The sequence below is a fragment of the Embiotoca jacksoni genome, unplaced genomic scaffold, assembly GCF_022577435.1.
Source record: "Embiotoca jacksoni isolate LCO1_2020_lvr unplaced genomic scaffold, fEmbJac1.0.p SCAF_2, whole genome shotgun sequence".
Lineage (NCBI taxonomy): Eukaryota > Metazoa > Chordata > Actinopteri > Embiotocidae > Embiotoca > Embiotoca jacksoni.
The window spans coordinates 9,808,170-9,824,492 of record NW_027185340.1 but is presented as its reverse complement, the minus strand read 5'-3'; the positions used below and the strand labels follow the sequence as shown (position 1 = coordinate 9,824,492).

The window sequence follows — 16,323 nt, the reverse complement described above, 5'->3', positions numbered from 1 at the left end:
TAAATCTTTCGTAAAGTTGCTTTTGAAAATTTAAGGTTTTAATTGACCGAGTGTTCCCAGGAGATCAACTCCCATTCAGATCCCATTGTTCTGGTATGGACATTCCCCAGGAAGGCACACGCCATCACATGTGTTTCATGAATCCTATTCACTGTAATCAAAACTACACGCTTCTCCTCATCAACTGCTGCTGCCTGTGTGGTGACACAATGGGTCTTATCGGTCTCAGAAACAACCTGACATGTCATGGGCAACATGCAGTCGTATTTTCTTTTGTCCAACGCCGACACCTGACTGACACATAGTCCAGCTATTCTACGTTTTTACGCTTTGCACTGTGATTTTACACAAATCAATACTTCTGTTAGGTAATACAAAACTGAGTGTAAAGACATTTGGTTGTCCAAAAGAAATCTTCCACACCTTGTAGAAATGTGTGTGAAATTTTGTCATAACAGATGCATGAATTATTGAGTCATGGGGACAAATGTGTTCTGTAAAGTATCAGTCACCTATGACAAACAAAAATTTAATCACTTGCTCCTTCAAGTAAATGTTTGTGTCGAGCATCTGGTAACCAGATCTTTTCCCATGGGACCAGGTCGGGTTAAATCCGAAGAAATAAGGGTTTCGAGAGGTAAACTGAGAACATCTTGTCTGAGAACCCTGTCCGTCAGGTTTTTAACTCCCTCCTCCAGAGGAGTACCTCTTTCATCCCAGGGGAGGACGGGGACATGCAATCTGAATGGGCCATGTTGGATGCCTCCACTGTGGATGTGGCCAAAAATCATTCATGGTCAGGTGGTTGTCGGTGCCTGTTCCAATCGCAAATCGATACCTTGGTGTTGGCAGAAGCAATCAAGCTGTAGCTGTGGCCCTGGTTTCCTAGAAATCAATTGAAAGTAGTCGAAACGAAACATTGGGCTTACCAGTTATTCTATGTTCCACCCCTAACCTCTGGTCATGAGCTGTTGATTGTGACCAAAAAAATGAGATTAGCAATACAAGTAACTGAAATGAGTTTCCTCTGCAGGGTGGACAGGCCTGGCGTTAAGGAAAGGGTCCAAGCGTTTCGGGCATCTGATTAAGGTGTCTCCTGGGCAGCATGGGCGGTTTTTTGGCCATGTCCAACTGGTAGGAGACACCAGGGTCGACCCAGAATATACTGGCGAGATCATATATCTCATCTGTCCAGGGACACCCAGGATGAGCTGGAAAAAGTTGCTGGACAGGAGGCAGGCCTTGCGAGGTCTTTGGCCAACTCAAACAAGAGGCAAGAGGTTGATGGATGTCAAAAGTCTCCCGAATGATCATACTTGTGGAGCTCTTACTGAATAAATGTGCGGATGTGTTTTAGATTGAATTCTATTTTAAAATAGCTTCAGATTTGAGGTTCTAAAACAAAGAGTTTTCTCACCTTTTGTTATTTTTATAGTATTCTCCCGATCTACTTTACCATCAAGGATAAAAGGCAATGAAGATGAACATGAACAAGAGAAATGAGGAACAGAATAAGAGAGAGATGGAGGGAAGAAAGTCAGAATCTAGTGTTGGAAGATATTCACGGACGGAAAGTACGAAATGTTACGATGAGGAAGATGAGCTCAGAAAGCAATGAGTCAATCTCTACGGAGAGAAAAAACAAGAACAGCACAGAGGAGTGGAGGAAGGAGGGGAGGATGTAGATAAATCAGCTGCATGGTACAAAGAGTGGGTCAGAGAGCTGCCAGTGTTCAGCAGCTGCTCCTCTCTTTGGTGATGGAGGAAACTGAACTTTGCTTTCCAGAACTCTTCAACACCTCCTGCAGAAAGCCAAAGCGTCCTTACTTTGAGAATATGATGATTTACATTCTGCCGTCCTCCATCTCTTTGTTCACTGTGATTCTCAACCTGCTGGTCATCATCTCCATCGCACACTTCAGGTAGCCACATATTGTATTAACTAATGAAAATGGTTTACTCCACACGATGTATATTTTTTTTATTTTTCAGTGTTTCCTCTGTCTGCTTCAGTAAAACATACAACAGAATAACAATTATGAAAACATTGCTTTTCTTTCTCGTAGGCAGCTCCACACCACCACCAACCTCCTCCTCCTCTCTCTGGCTGTCTCAGATTTCTTCGTTGGCATCCTCATGTTTTTTCAAATTGTGGTCATAGATGGCTGCTGGTTCCTCGGTGATCTCATGTGTACTGTATATTTTTATTTATCCTTCATTATTACGTCTGCCTCAATAGGAACAATGGTGATCATATCTATTGACCGTTATGTTGGTATTTGTTATCCACTGCATTATTCCTCCAAAATCACAATTCAAAGAGTTCAGATGTGTGTTTGTCTGTGTTGGGTCTGTTCTGTTGTCTATACAGGTCTGGTTCTGAAGGATTTCCTGAAACAATCTGGTACGTTTAACTCCTGTTTTGGAGAGTGTGTCTTTGCTATTAACTATATTGCTGGACTATTTGATCTTGTATTTTCCTTCATTGCTCCCATTACAGTGATTGTACTTCTGTATGTGAGGGTATTTGTGGTGGCTGTGTCTCAGGCTCGAATCATGCGGTCTCAGCTTGCACCAGTCAGACTGCAGAAATCAGTGACAGTATCTGTTAAGAAATCGGAGCTGAAAGCAGCCAGGACTCTTGGTGTTGTTGTACTTGTGTTTATAATATGCATGTGCCCATATTATTGTCTTACACTCATGGGCCAAGATAGCGTTTTCAAATCTTCATCTGGTGCCTTTGTAATATGTTTGTTCTACTTTAACTCCTGTCTAAACCCCATCATCTATGCCTTTTTCTACCCCTGGTTCAGAAAATCTATTAAGCTCATCGTTACATTTCAGATACTGCAGCCTGACTCCTGTGAGGCCAACATGCTGTAGAGACGCTGTAGGTTGAGTGATTGAATAACAGATGGAAAAGTCTGGATAAAGCTCCGTGTTGACAGGTTTTTACATTCATAAAACAAACAGACCATGTGTCTAAACATACTGCATGTGACAGAATAATGTTGTCATAGCACCACCTCTATCGAGGATTTAACATGAGAATCTTTAAGCCAAGCTGAATTTGAAAGTGAGGGGAAACCCACAGACGTTAGGCGAAACCAGAGTCGTCTGTGGTGATGCTGTGCGAGGCCAGTTTTTGAATGCAAACACCCTCAAGAACAGTTAAAGATAAAAGTCAGCTTATTAACAGTAACATATGACCTAATAGTAAACAACAAATGACTGTAAGACTATTGTTTTTTGTCTTCCATCCATCCATTGTCTACACCCACTTTATCCTGAACAGGGTCACGGGGAGCTGAAGCCTATCCAAGCTCACTTTGGGTGAAAGCAGGGTACACCCTGGACAGGATGCCACTCTGACCCATTTTTTGTCTTTAAACCTACAAACCAGAATAACTCAGTGTGCGGGAAAAATGAGGTGCAGTTTCAAAAGTACAAAATGAAACAAAGAAAACAAACTGAAACAAATTAATACATTATTAATAAAATTGGAAGATGCACATTAATAGCAGGTTAGTATCTTAAATATGGTGTGGAAGAATGAAAGTATATGTACAGGCTGTTAATGCAAAAAAATAAAATGAACTCCCTAATGTTATAAGTTGAATAAAAATATTGTCCACGATGTAGAAAAGGCAATTTTGTACAAAAATGTCTAAAATAACATTTCTTGTTCGACAATGAGTAACAAAAGAAGTAAACTCTTTTCAGTGGTAGTTTTTTAATGAGCAGTATATGTGCAAATCTGGAGGCTCACAGGCTGTTTGCGGGTGTTAATTTTTGTGAGTATATATTTTTATGCACATATTTTCATGCATATACTTGTTGTCAGATCAGCGTGTCTATTTTCATCATATTCACCTCAGGAGTTTTTGTTATATTAACACCCTCCCACAGAGATTTATTTCCCCCACTGACAAATGAATTACAAGGAAGAGGAAGCGCAAACATAATTGCAAGGTAACACAAAAATAATCCTCAAAACTAACATTAGCACCTTGTGGTTGTGTGCCTCCACCAACCAGGTCAGTTCAAGTTTACAGCCATTTATTTCTAATCCCATAAAACATACGTAGTGAAGGCTTTGAAGGAATCCTTCTTGTGTGTACATGTTTGGCCAATAAACCCTAATGACAGTAGCCAATACTTCAATTATTAATGTTGCTGCAAAAGATACAAATTAATTTGATAATTTTATAATCTGTGGTGGATAATCCCTCACCGGGTCCGAAAGGTTTTTATCCCTTCACACCACTTGCAATCATCTTAATCTAACAAAATCTTTGCAACGTGGGATTTTGAAAATCTAAAGTTTTAATTGACCGAGTGTTCCCAGGAGATCAACTCCAATTCAGATCCCATTGTTCTAGTATGGACTTTCCCCAGGAAGGCACACGCCATCACATGTGTTTCACGAATACTATTCACTGTAATCATAACTTCACGCTTCTCCTCATCAACTGCTGCTGCCTGTTTGGTGACACAGTGGGTTTTATCGGTTTCAGAAACAACCTGGCATGTCACGGGCAACATGCAGTCGTATTTTCTGTTGTCCAACGCCGACACCTAACTGACACATAGTCCAGCTATTCTACGTCTTTACACTTTGCACTGTGATTTTACACGAATCAATACTTCTGTTAGGTAAGACAAAACTGAGTGTAAAGACATTTGGTTGTCCAAAAGAAATCTTCCGCACTTGTTAGAAATGTTAGTGAAATTTTGTCATAATTGGTTCATGAATTCTTGAGTCATGGTCATAAATGTGTTCTGTGAAGTCACAGTGATCTTTGGCAAACAAGAGTGTAATCACTTGCTGCGTCAAGTGAACATTTATGCCGAGCATCTGGTAACCAGGTTTTTTCCCATGGGTTCTGGTCGTGCTAAGTCCAAAGAAATAAGGTTTCGAGAGGGTAAACTGGGGACATCTTGTCCTAGAACCCTGTCCATGAGGTTTTTAACTCACACCTCCGGAGGAGTTCCTCTTGCATTCCAGTGGAGGATGGGGACATGGAATCTGAGTAGGCCATGTTGGAAGACTACACTGTGGATGTTGCCAAAAGGAATTCGTGATCAGGTGGTTGTCGGTGCCTGTCGCGATCCAAACTCGATACCCCGGTGTTGGCAGAAGCAATCAAGCTGTAGCTGTGGCCTTGGTTTCCCAGAGATCAAGTGAAGTAGCAGACACAAACCATTGAGCTTACCAGTTTTTCTATGTTCCAACCCTAACCTCTGGTCATGAGTTGATGGTGAAGAAAAGAATGAGATTACCAATACCAGTGGCTGAAATGAGTTTCCTCTGCAGGGTGGACAGGCCTGGCGTTAAGGAAAGGGTCCAAGTGGGTCGGGCATCTGATTAAGGTGTCTCCTGGGCAGCATGGGCAGTTTTTTGGCCATGTCCAACTGGTCGGAGACACCAGTGTCGACCCTGAATATACAGGCGAGATCATATATCTCATCTGTCAAAGGACACCCAGGATGAGCTGGAAAAAGTTGCTTGACAGGAGGCAGGCCTTGTGAGGCCTTTGGCCACCTCAAACAAGAGGCAGGAGATTGATGGATGTCAAAAGTCTCCCAAATTCTCATACTTGTGGAGCTCTTACTGAATAAATGTGCGGATGTGTTTAAGGTTGAATTCTATTTTAAAATAGCTTCAAATTTGAGGTTCGAAAACAAAGACTTTTCTCAAATTTTGTTATTTTTACAATATTTTCCCGATCTACTTTACCAGCAATGATAAAAGCCAATGAAGATGAACATGAACAAGAGAAATGAGGAACAGAATAAGAGAAAGATGGAGGGAAGAAAGTCAGAATGTACTGTCGGAAGATATTCACTGAAGGAAAGGAGGAAATTTTACGTTGAGGAAGATGAGTGCTGAAAGCAACGAGTCAATCTCTACGGAGAGAAAAAACAACAACAGCACAGAGGAGTGGAGGAAGGAGGGGAGGATGTAGATAAATCAGCTGCATGGTACAAAGAGTGGGTCAGAGAGCTGCCAGTGTTCAGCAGCTGCTCCTCTCTTTGGTGATGGAGGAAACTGAACTCTGCTTTCCAGAACTCTTCAACACCTCCTGCAGGAGGCCAAAGCGTCCTTACTTTGAGAATATGCTGATTTACATTCTGCTGTCCTCCATCTCTTTGCTCACTGTGATTCTCAACCTGCTGGTCATCATCTCCATCGTACACTTCAGGTAGCCACATATTGTATTAACGAATGAAACTGGTTCACTCCACGCAATGTATATTTTTTGTCTTTAAGTGTTTCCTCTGTCTGCTTCAATCTGACTGGTGATAGATGCATCAGAATAACAATCATGAAAATATTGCTTTTCTTTCTCCTTAGGCAGCTCCACACCACCACCAACCTCCTCCTCCTCTCTCTGGCTGTCTCAGATTTCTTCGTTGGCATCCTCATGTTCTTTCAAATTGTGGTCACAAAAGGCTGCTGGTTCCTCGGTGACCTCATGTGTGCTCTGTATCAGTATCTATCCTACATGATTACGTCTTCCTCAATCGGAACCATGGTGATCATATCTATTGACCGTTATGTTGCTATTTGCTATCCACTGCATTATTCCTCAGAAATCACGATTCAGAGAGTTCAGATGTGTATTTGTCTGTGTTGGATCTGTTCTGTGGTTTTTCAAAGTTTGGTTTTGAAAGATTACCTGAAACAACCAGGTATATTTAACTCCTGTTTTGGAGAATGTGTCTTTGTTATCAACTATATTGCTGGACTATTTGATCTTGTATTTTCCTTCATTGCTCCCATCACAGTGATTGTACTTCTGTATGTGAGAGTATTTGTGGTGGCTGTGTCTCAGGCTCGACTCATGCGGTCTCAGCTTGCACCAGTCAGACTGCAGAAATCAGTTACAGTAACTGTTAAGAAATCGGAGCTGAAAGCAGCCAGGACTCTTGGTGTTGTTATACTTGTGTTTCTAATATGCATGTGCCCTTATTATTGTGTTACTCTCTCAGGCCAAAGTACCGTGTTCAATGCTTCATCTGATGCCTTTGTAAGTTGGTTGTTCTACTTTAACTCCTGTCTAAACCCCATCATCTATGCCTTTTTCTACCCCTGGTTCAGAAAATCTATTAAGCTCATCGTTACATTTCAGATACTGCAGCCTGACTCCTGTGAGGCCAACATGCTGTAGAGACGCTGTAGGTTGAGTGATTGAATAACAGATGGAAAAGTCAGGAAAAATCTTCGTGTTGACAGTTTTTTACATTCATAAAACAAACAGACCATTTGTCTAAGCATACTACATGTGACAGAATAATGTTGTCATAGCACCACCTCTATCGAGGATTTAACATGAGAATCTTGAAGTCAAGCTGTATTTGAACGTGAGGGAAACTCACAGACGTTAGTCGAAACCAGAGTCGTCTGTGGTGATGCTGTGCGAGGCCAGTTTTTGAATGCAAACACCCTCAAGAACAGTTAAAGATAAAAGTCAGCTTATTAACAGTAACATAAGACCTAATAGTAAACATAAAATGACTGTAAGACTATTGTTTTTTGTCTTCCATCCATCCATTGTCTACACCCACTTTATCCTGAACAGGGTCACGGGGAGCTGAAGCCTATCCAAGCTCACTTTGGGTGAAAGCAGGGTACACCCTGGACAGGATGCCACTCTGACCCATTTTTTGTCTTTAAACCTACAAACCAGAATAACTCAGTGTGCTGGCAAAATGAGGTGCAGTTTCAAAAGTACAAAATGAAACAAAGAAAACAAACTGAAGCAAGGTAATATTTTATTAATGAAGTTGGAAGGTGCACATTGAAAGCAGGTCATTCTCTTAAAAATGGTGTGGAAGAATGAAAGTATACGTACAGACTGTCAACACAAAAAATAAAACGAACTCCCTTATCTTATAAATTGAATATAAATATTCTCCATGATGTAGAAAAGGCTATTTTGTACAAAAATGTCTGAAATAACTTTTCTTGTTCGATAATGAGTAACAAAAGAAGTGAACCTTTTTCAGTGGTAGTTTTTTAATGAGCAGTATATGTGCAAATCTGCAGTCTCACAGGCTGCTTGCAGGTGTGATTTTCTTGTGAATATATAATTGTATGCACTTATTTTCATGATTACACTTGATGTAAGATCAACATGCCTCTTGTCATCATTTTCACCACAGGCAGGAGTTTGATATATTCACACCCTCCCACAGAGATTTATTTTCCCCACTGACAAATGAATTACAAGTAACAGGAAGAGCAAACATAATTGCGAGGTAACACAAAAATAATCCTCAAAACTAACATTACCACCTTGTGGTTGTGTGCTTCCACCAACCAGTTCAGTTCAAGTTTACATCCATTTATTTCTAATCCCGTAAAATATATGTAGTGAAAGCTTTGAAGGAATCTTTCTTGTGTGTCCATGTTTGGCCAATAGCGCCGAATGACAGTAACCAATACTTCAATTATGAATGTTGCTGCAAAAGCTACAAATTAATTTGATCATTTTATCCTCTGTGGTGGATAATTCTTCACCGGGGCCGAAAGGTTTGTATCCCTTCACATCACTTGCAATCGTCTTAATCTAACAAAATCTTTTGAAATTGGGTTTTTTGAAAGTCAAAGGTTTTAATTGACCGAGTGTTCCCAGGAGATCAACTCCCATTCAGATCCCATTGTTCTCGTATGGACTTTCCCCAGGAAGGGACATGCCATCACATGTGTTTCATGAGACCTTTTCACTGTAATCAAAACTATGCGCTTCACCTCATCAACTGCTGCTGCCTGTTTGGTGACACAATGGGTCTTATCGGTTTCAGAAACAACCTGGCATGTCACGGGCAACATGCAGTCGTATTTTCTGTTGTCCAACGTCGACACCTGACTGGCACATAGTCCAGCTATTCTACGTTTTTACACTTTGCATTGTGATGTTACACAAATCAATTCTTCTGTTCCATAAGCTTTCAAAAGTTAAGATTCAATGCAAAACTGAGTGTGAAGACTTGGGTTGTCCAAAAGAAATCTTTCAAACCTGGTAGAAATGTTAGTGAAATGCTGTCATAATTGGTGCATGAATTCTTGAGTCATGGGAACAAATGTGTTCTGTGAAGTTACAGTGATCATTGGCAAACAAAAATGTAATCACTTCCTCCTTCAATTGAACGTTTGCGCCGAGCATCTGGTAACCAGGTCTATTCCCATGGGACCAGGGTCAGGCTAAGTCCAAAGAAATAAGGTTTCGAGAAGGTTTGATGGGAACATCTTGTCCTAGAACTCTGTCCATGAGGTTTTTAATTCACACCTCCAGGGGAGTTCCACTTGCATCCAAGGGGAGGATGGGGACATGGAATCTGAGTGGGTCATGTTGGAAGCCTCCACTGTAGATGTGGCCAAAAATAATTCATGGTAAGGTGGTTGTCAATGCCTGTTGCAATCGTAAATCGATACCTTGGTTTTGTCAGAAGCCATCAAGCTGTAGCTGTGGCCCTGGTTTCCCAGAAATCAATTGAAAGTAGTAGACACAAACCATTGGGCTAACCAGTTGTTATATGTTCCAATCCGAACCTCTGGTCATGAGCTGTTGATTGTGACCAAAAAAATGAGATTACCAATACAAGTAACTGAAATGAGTTTCCTCTGCAGGGTGGACAGGCCTGGCGTTAAGGAAAGGGTCCAAGTGGTTCGGGCATCTGATTAAGGTGTCTCCTGGGCAGCATGGGCAGTTTAATGGCCATGTAAAACTGGTAGGAGACACCAAGGTTGACACAGAATATACTGGCGAGATCATATATCTCAGCTGTCCAAGTTGCCAGACAGGAAGCAGGCCTTGTGAGGCCTTTGGCCACCTCAAACAAGAGGCAGGAGATTGATGGATGTCAAAAGTCTCCCAAATGCTCATACTTGTGGAGCTCTTACTGAAGAAATGTGCGGATGTGTTTAAGGTTGAATTCTATTTTAAAATAGCTTTAAATTTGAGGTACGAAAACAAAGACTTTTCTCAAATTTTGTTATTTTTATAGTATTCTCCCGATCTACTTTACCAGCAATGATAAAAGGCAATGAAGATGACCATGAACAAGAGAAATGAGGAACAGAATAAGAGAAAGATGGAGGGAAGAAAGTCAGAATCTAGTGTCGGAAGATATTCACTGAAAAAAAGGAGGAAATTTTACGTTGAGGAAGATGAGCGCTGAAAGCAACGAGTCAATCTCTACGGAGAGAAAATACAACAACAGCACAGAGGAGTGGAGGAAGGAGGGGAGGATGTAGATAAATCAGCTACATGGTACAAAGAGTGGGTCAGAGAGCTGCCAGTGTTCTGCAGCTGCTCCTCTCTTTGGTGATGGAGGAAACTGAACTCTGCTTTCCAGAACTCTTCAACACCTCCTGCAGGAGGCCAAAGCGTCCATACTTTGAGAATATGCTGATTTACATTCTGCTGTCCTCCATCTCTTTGCTCACTATGATTCTCAACCTGCTGGTCATCATCTCCATCGCACACTTCAGGTAGACACATATTGTATTAACGACTGAAACTGGTTCACTCCACGCAATGTATATTTTTTGTCTTTAAGTGTTTCCTCTGTCTGCTTCAATCTGACTGGTGATAGATGCATCAGAATAACAATCATGAAAATATTGCTTTTCTTTCTCCTCAGGCAGCTCCACACCACCACCAACCTCCTCCTCCTCTCTCTGGCTGTCTCAGATTTCTTCGTTGGCATCCTCCTGTTCTTTCTAATTGTGGTCATAGATGGCTGCTGGTTCCTCGGTGACCTCATGTGTGTTCTGTATTCGTATTTATCCTACATCATTACGTCTGCCTCAGTAGGAACAATGGTGATCATATCTATTGACCGTTATGTTGCTATTTGTTATCCACTGCATTATTCCTCCAAAATCACAATTCAAAGAGTTCAGATGTGTGTTTGTCTGTGTTGGATCTGTTCTGTGGTCTATACAGGTCTGGTTCTGAAGGATTTCCTGAAACAATCTGGTACATATGAATCCTGTTTTGGAGAATGTGTACTTGTCATTAACTATATTGCTGGACTATTTGATCTTGTATTTTCCTTCATTGCTCCCATCACAGTGATTGTACTTCTGTATGTGAGAGTATTTGTGGTGGCTGTGTCTCAAGCTCGAATCATGCGGTCTCAGCTTGCACCAGTCAGACTGCAGAAATCAGTTACAGTAACTGTTAAGAAATCGGAGCTGAAAGCAGCCAGGACTCTTGGTGTTGTTGTACTTGTGTTTCTAATATGCATGTGCCCATATTATTGTCTTACTCTCACGGGCCAAGATAACGTTTTCAAATCTTCATCTGGTGCCTTTGTAATATGTTTGCTCTACTTTAACTCCTGTCTAAACCCCATCATCTATGCCTTTTTCTACCCCTGGTTCAGAAAATCTATTAAGCTCATTGTTACATTTCAGATACTGCAGCCTGACTCCTGTGAGGCCAACATGCTGTAGATTTTGAGTGATTTAATAACAGATGGAAAAGTATCGATAAATCTGTGTTGAAAATTTTGCAAATATATAAAAAACATCAATGTCAGACTATCAAAGCAAAAAATAAAATTAACTCCCTAATGTTATAAATTTAATTTAAATATTGTCATTGATTTAGAAAAGGCTATTTTGCATAAAAGTGTCTTAAATAACATTTCTTGTACGACAATGAGTAATAAAAGAAGTGAAATGTCGTCGGTGGTCACTTTTTTAATGAACAGTATATGTGCAGATCTGGAGGGTCACAGGCTGTTTCCAAGTGTTATTTTTCTTGACTATTTATTTTTATGCACATACATGTATTTCATACATATACTTGTTGACAGATCAGCATGCCTCTTGTCATCATATTCAGCTCAGGGGTTTTTGTTATATTAACACCCTCCCACAGAGATTTATTTCCCCCACTGACAAATGAATTACAAGGAAGAGGAAGAGCAAACATAATTGTGAGGTAACACAAAAATAATCCTCAAAAGTAACATTACCACCCTGTGGTTGTGTGCCTTCGCCAACCAGTTCAGTTCAAGTTTACATCCATTTTTTTCTAATCCCATAAAATATATGTACTAAAGGCTTTGAAGGAATCCTTCTTGTGTGTACATGTTTGGCCAATAAACCATAATGACAGTAGCCAATACTTCAATTATTAATGTTGCTGCAAAAGCTACAAATTAATTTGATAATTTTATCCTATGTGGTGGATAATTCCTCACCGGGTCCGAAAGGTTTTTATCCCTTCACACCACTTGCAATCGTCTTAATCTAACAAAATCTTTTGAAATGTGGATTTTTGAAAATCTAATGTTTTAATTGACCGAGTGTTCTTTGGAGATCAACTCCCATTCAGATCCCATTGTTCTAGTATGGACTTTCCCCTAGAAGGATCACGCCATCACATGTGTTTCATGAATCCTATTCACTGTAATCAAAACTACACGCTTCCCCTCATCAACTGCTGCTGCTTGTTTGGCGACACAATGGGATTTATCGGTCTCAAAAACAACCTGACATGTCACGGGCAACATGCGGTCGTATTTTCTGTTGTCCAACGCCGACACCTGACTGACACATAGTCCTTCTATTCTACGTTTTTACACTTTGCACTGTGATGTTACACAAATCAATACTTCTGTTACGTAAGCGTTCAAAACTTAAGATTCAATGCAAAACTGAGTGTAAAGACATCGTGTTGTCCAAAAGAAATATTCCACACTTGTTAGAATTGTCAGTGAAATTTTGTCATAATTGGTGCATGAATTCTTAAGTCATGGGCACAAATGTGTTCTGTAAAGTATCAGTCACCTATGACAAACAAAAATTTAATCACTTGCTCCTTCAAGTGAACGTTTGTGTCGAGCATCTGGTCTTTTCCCATGGGACCTGGTCGGGCTAAGTCCGAAGAAATAAAGTTCCGAGAGGTAAACTGAGAACATCTTGTCTGACACCCCTGTCCATGAGGTCTTTAACTCCCACCTCCAGAGGAGTACCTCTTTCAGCCCAGGGGAGGACAGTGACATGCAATCTGAATGGGCCCTGTTGGATGCCTCCACTGTGGATGTGGCCAAAAGGAATTCGTGATCAGGTGGTTTTCGGTGCCTGTTCCAATTGCAAATCGAGACCTTGGTGTTTGCAGAAGCCATCAAGCTGTAGCTATGGCCCTGGTTTCCTAGAAATCAATTGAAAGTAGTCGACATGAAACATTCGGCTTACCAGTTGTTCTATGTTCCAACCCTAACCTCTGGTCATGACCTGTTGATGGTGACCAAAAAAATGAGATTACCAACACAAAAAACTAAAATGAGTTTCCTCTGCAGGGTGGACAGGCCTGGCGTTAAGGAAAGGGTCCAAGTGGGTCGGGCATCTGATTAAGGTGTCTCCTGGGCAGCATGGGCAGTTTTTTGTCTGTCAAGGGACACCCAGGATGAGCTGGAAAAAGTTACTAAACAGGAGGCAGGCCTTGCGAGGCCTTTGGCCAACTCAAACAAGAGGCAGGAGATTGATGGATGTCAAAAGTCTCCCAAATGCTCATACTTGTGGAGCTCTTATTGAATAAATGTGCGGATGTGTTTAAGGTTTGAATTCTATTTTAAAATAGCTTCAGATTTTAGGTTCTAAAACCAAGAGTTTTCTCAACTTTTGTTATTTTTATAGTATTCTCCTGATCTACTTTAACATCAAGGATAAAAGGCAATGAAGATGAACATGAACAAGAGAAATGAGGAATAGAATAAGAGAGAGATGGAGGGAAGAAAGTCAGAATGTAGTGTTGGAAGATATTCACGGAAGGAAAGAGGAAATTTTACGTTGAGGAAGATGAGCTCAGAAAGCAATGAGTCAATCTCTATGGAGAGAAAAAACAACAACAGCACAGAGGAGTGGAGGAAGGAGGGGAGGATGTAGATAAATCAGCTGCATGGTACAAAGAGTGGGTCAGAGAGCTGCCAGTGTTCAGCAGCTGCTCCTCTCTTTGGTGATGGAGGAAACTGAACTCTGCTTTCCAGAACTCTTCAACACCTCCTGCAGGAGGCCAAAGCGTCCTTACTTTGAGAATATGCTGATTTACATTCTGCTGTCCTCTATCTCTTTGCTCACTATGATTCTCAACCTGCTGGTCATCATCTCCATCGCACACTTCAGGTAGCCACATATTGTATTAACGAATGAAATTTGTTTACTCCACACGATGTATATTTTTTGTCTTTCAGTGTTTACTCTGTCTGCTTCAATCTGACTGCTGATAGATACATCAGAATAACATTTATGAAAATATTGCTTTTCTTTTTCCATAGGAAGCTCCACACCACCACCAACCTCCTCCTCCTCTCTCTGGCTGTCTCAGATTTCTTCGTTGGCATCCTCATGTTCTTTCAAATTGTGGTCACAAAAGGCTGCTGGTTCCTCGGTGACCTAATGTGTTCTCTGTATCAGTATCTAGGCTACATGATCACGTCTGCCTCAATAGGAACCATGGTGATCATATCTATTGACCGTTATGTTGCTATTTGTTATCCACTACATTATTCCTCCAAAATCACAACTCAAAATGTTCAGATGTGTGTTTGTCTGTGTTGGATCTGTTCTGTGGTCTATACAGGTCTGGTTCTGAAGGATTTCCTGAAACAATCTGGTATATATAACTCCTGTATTGGAGAGTGTGTCCTTGTCATTAACTATATTGCTGGACTATTTGATCTTGTATTTTCCTTCATTGCTCCCATCACAGTGATTGTACTTCTGTATGTGAGAGTATTTGTGGTGGCTGTGTCTCAGGCACGAATCATGCGGTCTCAGCTTGCACCAGTCAGACTGCAGAAATCAGTTACAGTAACTGTTAAGAAATCGGAGCTGAAAGCAGCCAGGACTGTTGGTGTTGTTGTACTTGTGTTTATAATATCCATGTGCCCATATTATTGTGTTACTGTCTCAGGCCAAAGTACCGTGTTCAATGCTTCATCTGATGCCTTTGTAGGTTGGTTGTTCTACTTTAACTCCTGTCTAAACCCCATCATCTATGCCTTTTTCTACCCGTGGTTCAGAAAATCTATTAAGCTCATCGTTACATTTCAGATACTGCAGCCTGACTCCTGTGAGGCCAACATGCTGTAGAGATGCTGTATGTTGAGTGATTGAATAACAGATGGAAAAGTCTGGATAAATCTTCGTGTTGACAGTTTTTTACATTCATAAAACTTACAGACCATGTGTCCACACATACTGCATGTGACAGTAAAAAGTTGTCATAGCAACAACTCTATCGAGGATTTCACATGAGAAACTCTAAATCAAGCTGTATTTGAAGTGCAGGAAACCCACAGACATTAGCCAAAAGCAGAGTCGTCTGGTGAACGTGTGCGAGGCCAATTTTTCCAATGCAAACACCCTCAAGCACAGTTAAAGATAAAAGTCAGCTAATTAACAGTAATACCTTATCGTTAACAATTAATTACTGTCAAATTATCATTTTTTGTCTCCCAGCCATCCATTATCTATACTCATTTTTATCCTGAACAGGGTCAGGGGGGGCTGGAGCATATCCCAGCTCACTTTGGGTGAAGGCAGGGTACACCCTGGACAGGATGCCAGTCTATCCCATTTTTTGTCTTCACACCTTCAAACTAGAATAACTCAGTGTGCTGGCAAAATGAGCTGCAGTTTCAAAAGTACAAAATGAAACAAAGAAAACAAACTGAAGCAAAGTAATATATTATTAATGTTGAAAAAATATTGACAGCCGGTTAGTATCTTAAATGATGCGTGGAAGAATGAAAGTACATGTAAAGTCTGTCGTGTCAATAAATAAAATGAACCCCTTGATGTTGTAAGTTTAATAGAAATATTTTTCACGATGTAGAAAAGGCAATTTTGTACAAAAATGTCTGAAATAACATTTCTTATTTGACAATGAGTAACAAAAGAAGTGAAATGTCGTCGGTGATAATTTTACAATGAACAGTATGTATGCAGATCTGAAGGCTCAAAGGCTGCTTGCAGTTGTTATTTTGTGTGACTATGTATTTTAATGCACAGATATTCATGCATACACTTGATGTCAGATCAACATGCCTCTTGTCATCATAATCACCACAGGCAGGAGTTTCTGTTGTATTCACATCCTCCCACAGAGATTTATTTCCCCCACTGAAAAATTAATTAGATGGAAGAGGAAGAGAAAAAATAATTTCGAGGTAACACAAAAATAACATTCAAAACTAACATTACCACCTTGTGGTTGTGTGCCTCCCCCAACCAGTTCAGTTCAAGTTTAAATCCATTTATTTCTAATCCCGTAAAATATATGTAGTGAAAGCTTT

At 40.6% G+C, this 16,323-nt stretch overlaps 4 protein-coding genes across 4 annotated transcripts; all 4 read left to right on the top strand.

Annotated features, from left to right (window-relative positions):
* The first annotated feature begins 1,698 nt into the window (after window positions 1-1,698).
* LOC138201629 (trace amine-associated receptor 13c-like) lies at window positions 1,699-2,883 on the top strand. Its single transcript, XM_069155246.1, has 2 exons — window positions 1,699-1,922; window positions 2,067-2,883. The coding sequence occupies exons 1-2, from the start codon at window positions 1,699-1,701 to the stop codon at window positions 2,881-2,883; spliced, it is 1,041 nt and encodes a 346-aa protein (XP_069011347.1).
* A 3,159-nt stretch (window positions 2,884-6,042) lies between these two features.
* Window positions 6,043-7,931, top strand: LOC138200728 (trace amine-associated receptor 13c-like). Its single transcript, XM_069153599.1, has 2 exons — window positions 6,043-6,206; window positions 6,359-7,931. The coding sequence occupies exons 1-2, from the start codon at window positions 6,043-6,045 to the stop codon at window positions 7,173-7,175; spliced, it is 981 nt and encodes a 326-aa protein (XP_069009700.1). The 3' UTR covers window positions 7,176-7,931.
* A 2,346-nt stretch (window positions 7,932-10,277) lies between these two features.
* On the top strand, window positions 10,278-11,470 carry LOC138201628 (trace amine-associated receptor 13c-like). The gene is made up of 2 exons (XM_069155245.1): window positions 10,278-10,501; window positions 10,654-11,470. The coding sequence occupies exons 1-2, from the start codon at window positions 10,278-10,280 to the stop codon at window positions 11,468-11,470; spliced, it is 1,041 nt and encodes a 346-aa protein (XP_069011346.1).
* Window positions 11,471-13,985: 2,515 nt separating this feature from the next.
* On the top strand, window positions 13,986-15,118 carry LOC138200727 (trace amine-associated receptor 13c-like). The gene is made up of 2 exons (XM_069153598.1): window positions 13,986-14,149; window positions 14,302-15,118. The coding sequence occupies exons 1-2, from the start codon at window positions 13,986-13,988 to the stop codon at window positions 15,116-15,118; spliced, it is 981 nt and encodes a 326-aa protein (XP_069009699.1).
* The last annotated feature ends 1,205 nt before the right edge of the window (window positions 15,119-16,323 follow it).

Excerpts from the sequence above, each read along its gene's own strand:
- LOC138201629 (XM_069155246.1), top strand. The coding sequence starts at position 1,699 with ATGGTACAAAGAGTGGGTCAGAGAGCTGCCAGTGTTCAGCAGCTGCTC. Across the intron at positions 1,923-2,066 it reads ATCTCCATCGCACACTTCAG|GCAGCTCCACACCACCACCA; the intron begins GTAGCCACATAT and ends TCTTTCTCGTAG.
- LOC138200728 (XM_069153599.1), top strand. The coding sequence starts at position 6,043 with ATGGAGGAAACTGAACTCTGCTTTCCAGAACTCTTCAACACCTCCTGC. Across the intron at positions 6,207-6,358 it reads ATCTCCATCGTACACTTCAG|GCAGCTCCACACCACCACCA; the intron begins GTAGCCACATAT and ends CTTTCTCCTTAG.
- LOC138201628 (XM_069155245.1), top strand. The coding sequence starts at position 10,278 with ATGGTACAAAGAGTGGGTCAGAGAGCTGCCAGTGTTCTGCAGCTGCTC. Across the intron at positions 10,502-10,653 it reads ATCTCCATCGCACACTTCAG|GCAGCTCCACACCACCACCA; the intron begins GTAGACACATAT and ends CTTTCTCCTCAG.
- LOC138200727 (XM_069153598.1), top strand. The coding sequence starts at position 13,986 with ATGGAGGAAACTGAACTCTGCTTTCCAGAACTCTTCAACACCTCCTGC. Across the intron at positions 14,150-14,301 it reads ATCTCCATCGCACACTTCAG|GAAGCTCCACACCACCACCA; the intron begins GTAGCCACATAT and ends CTTTTTCCATAG.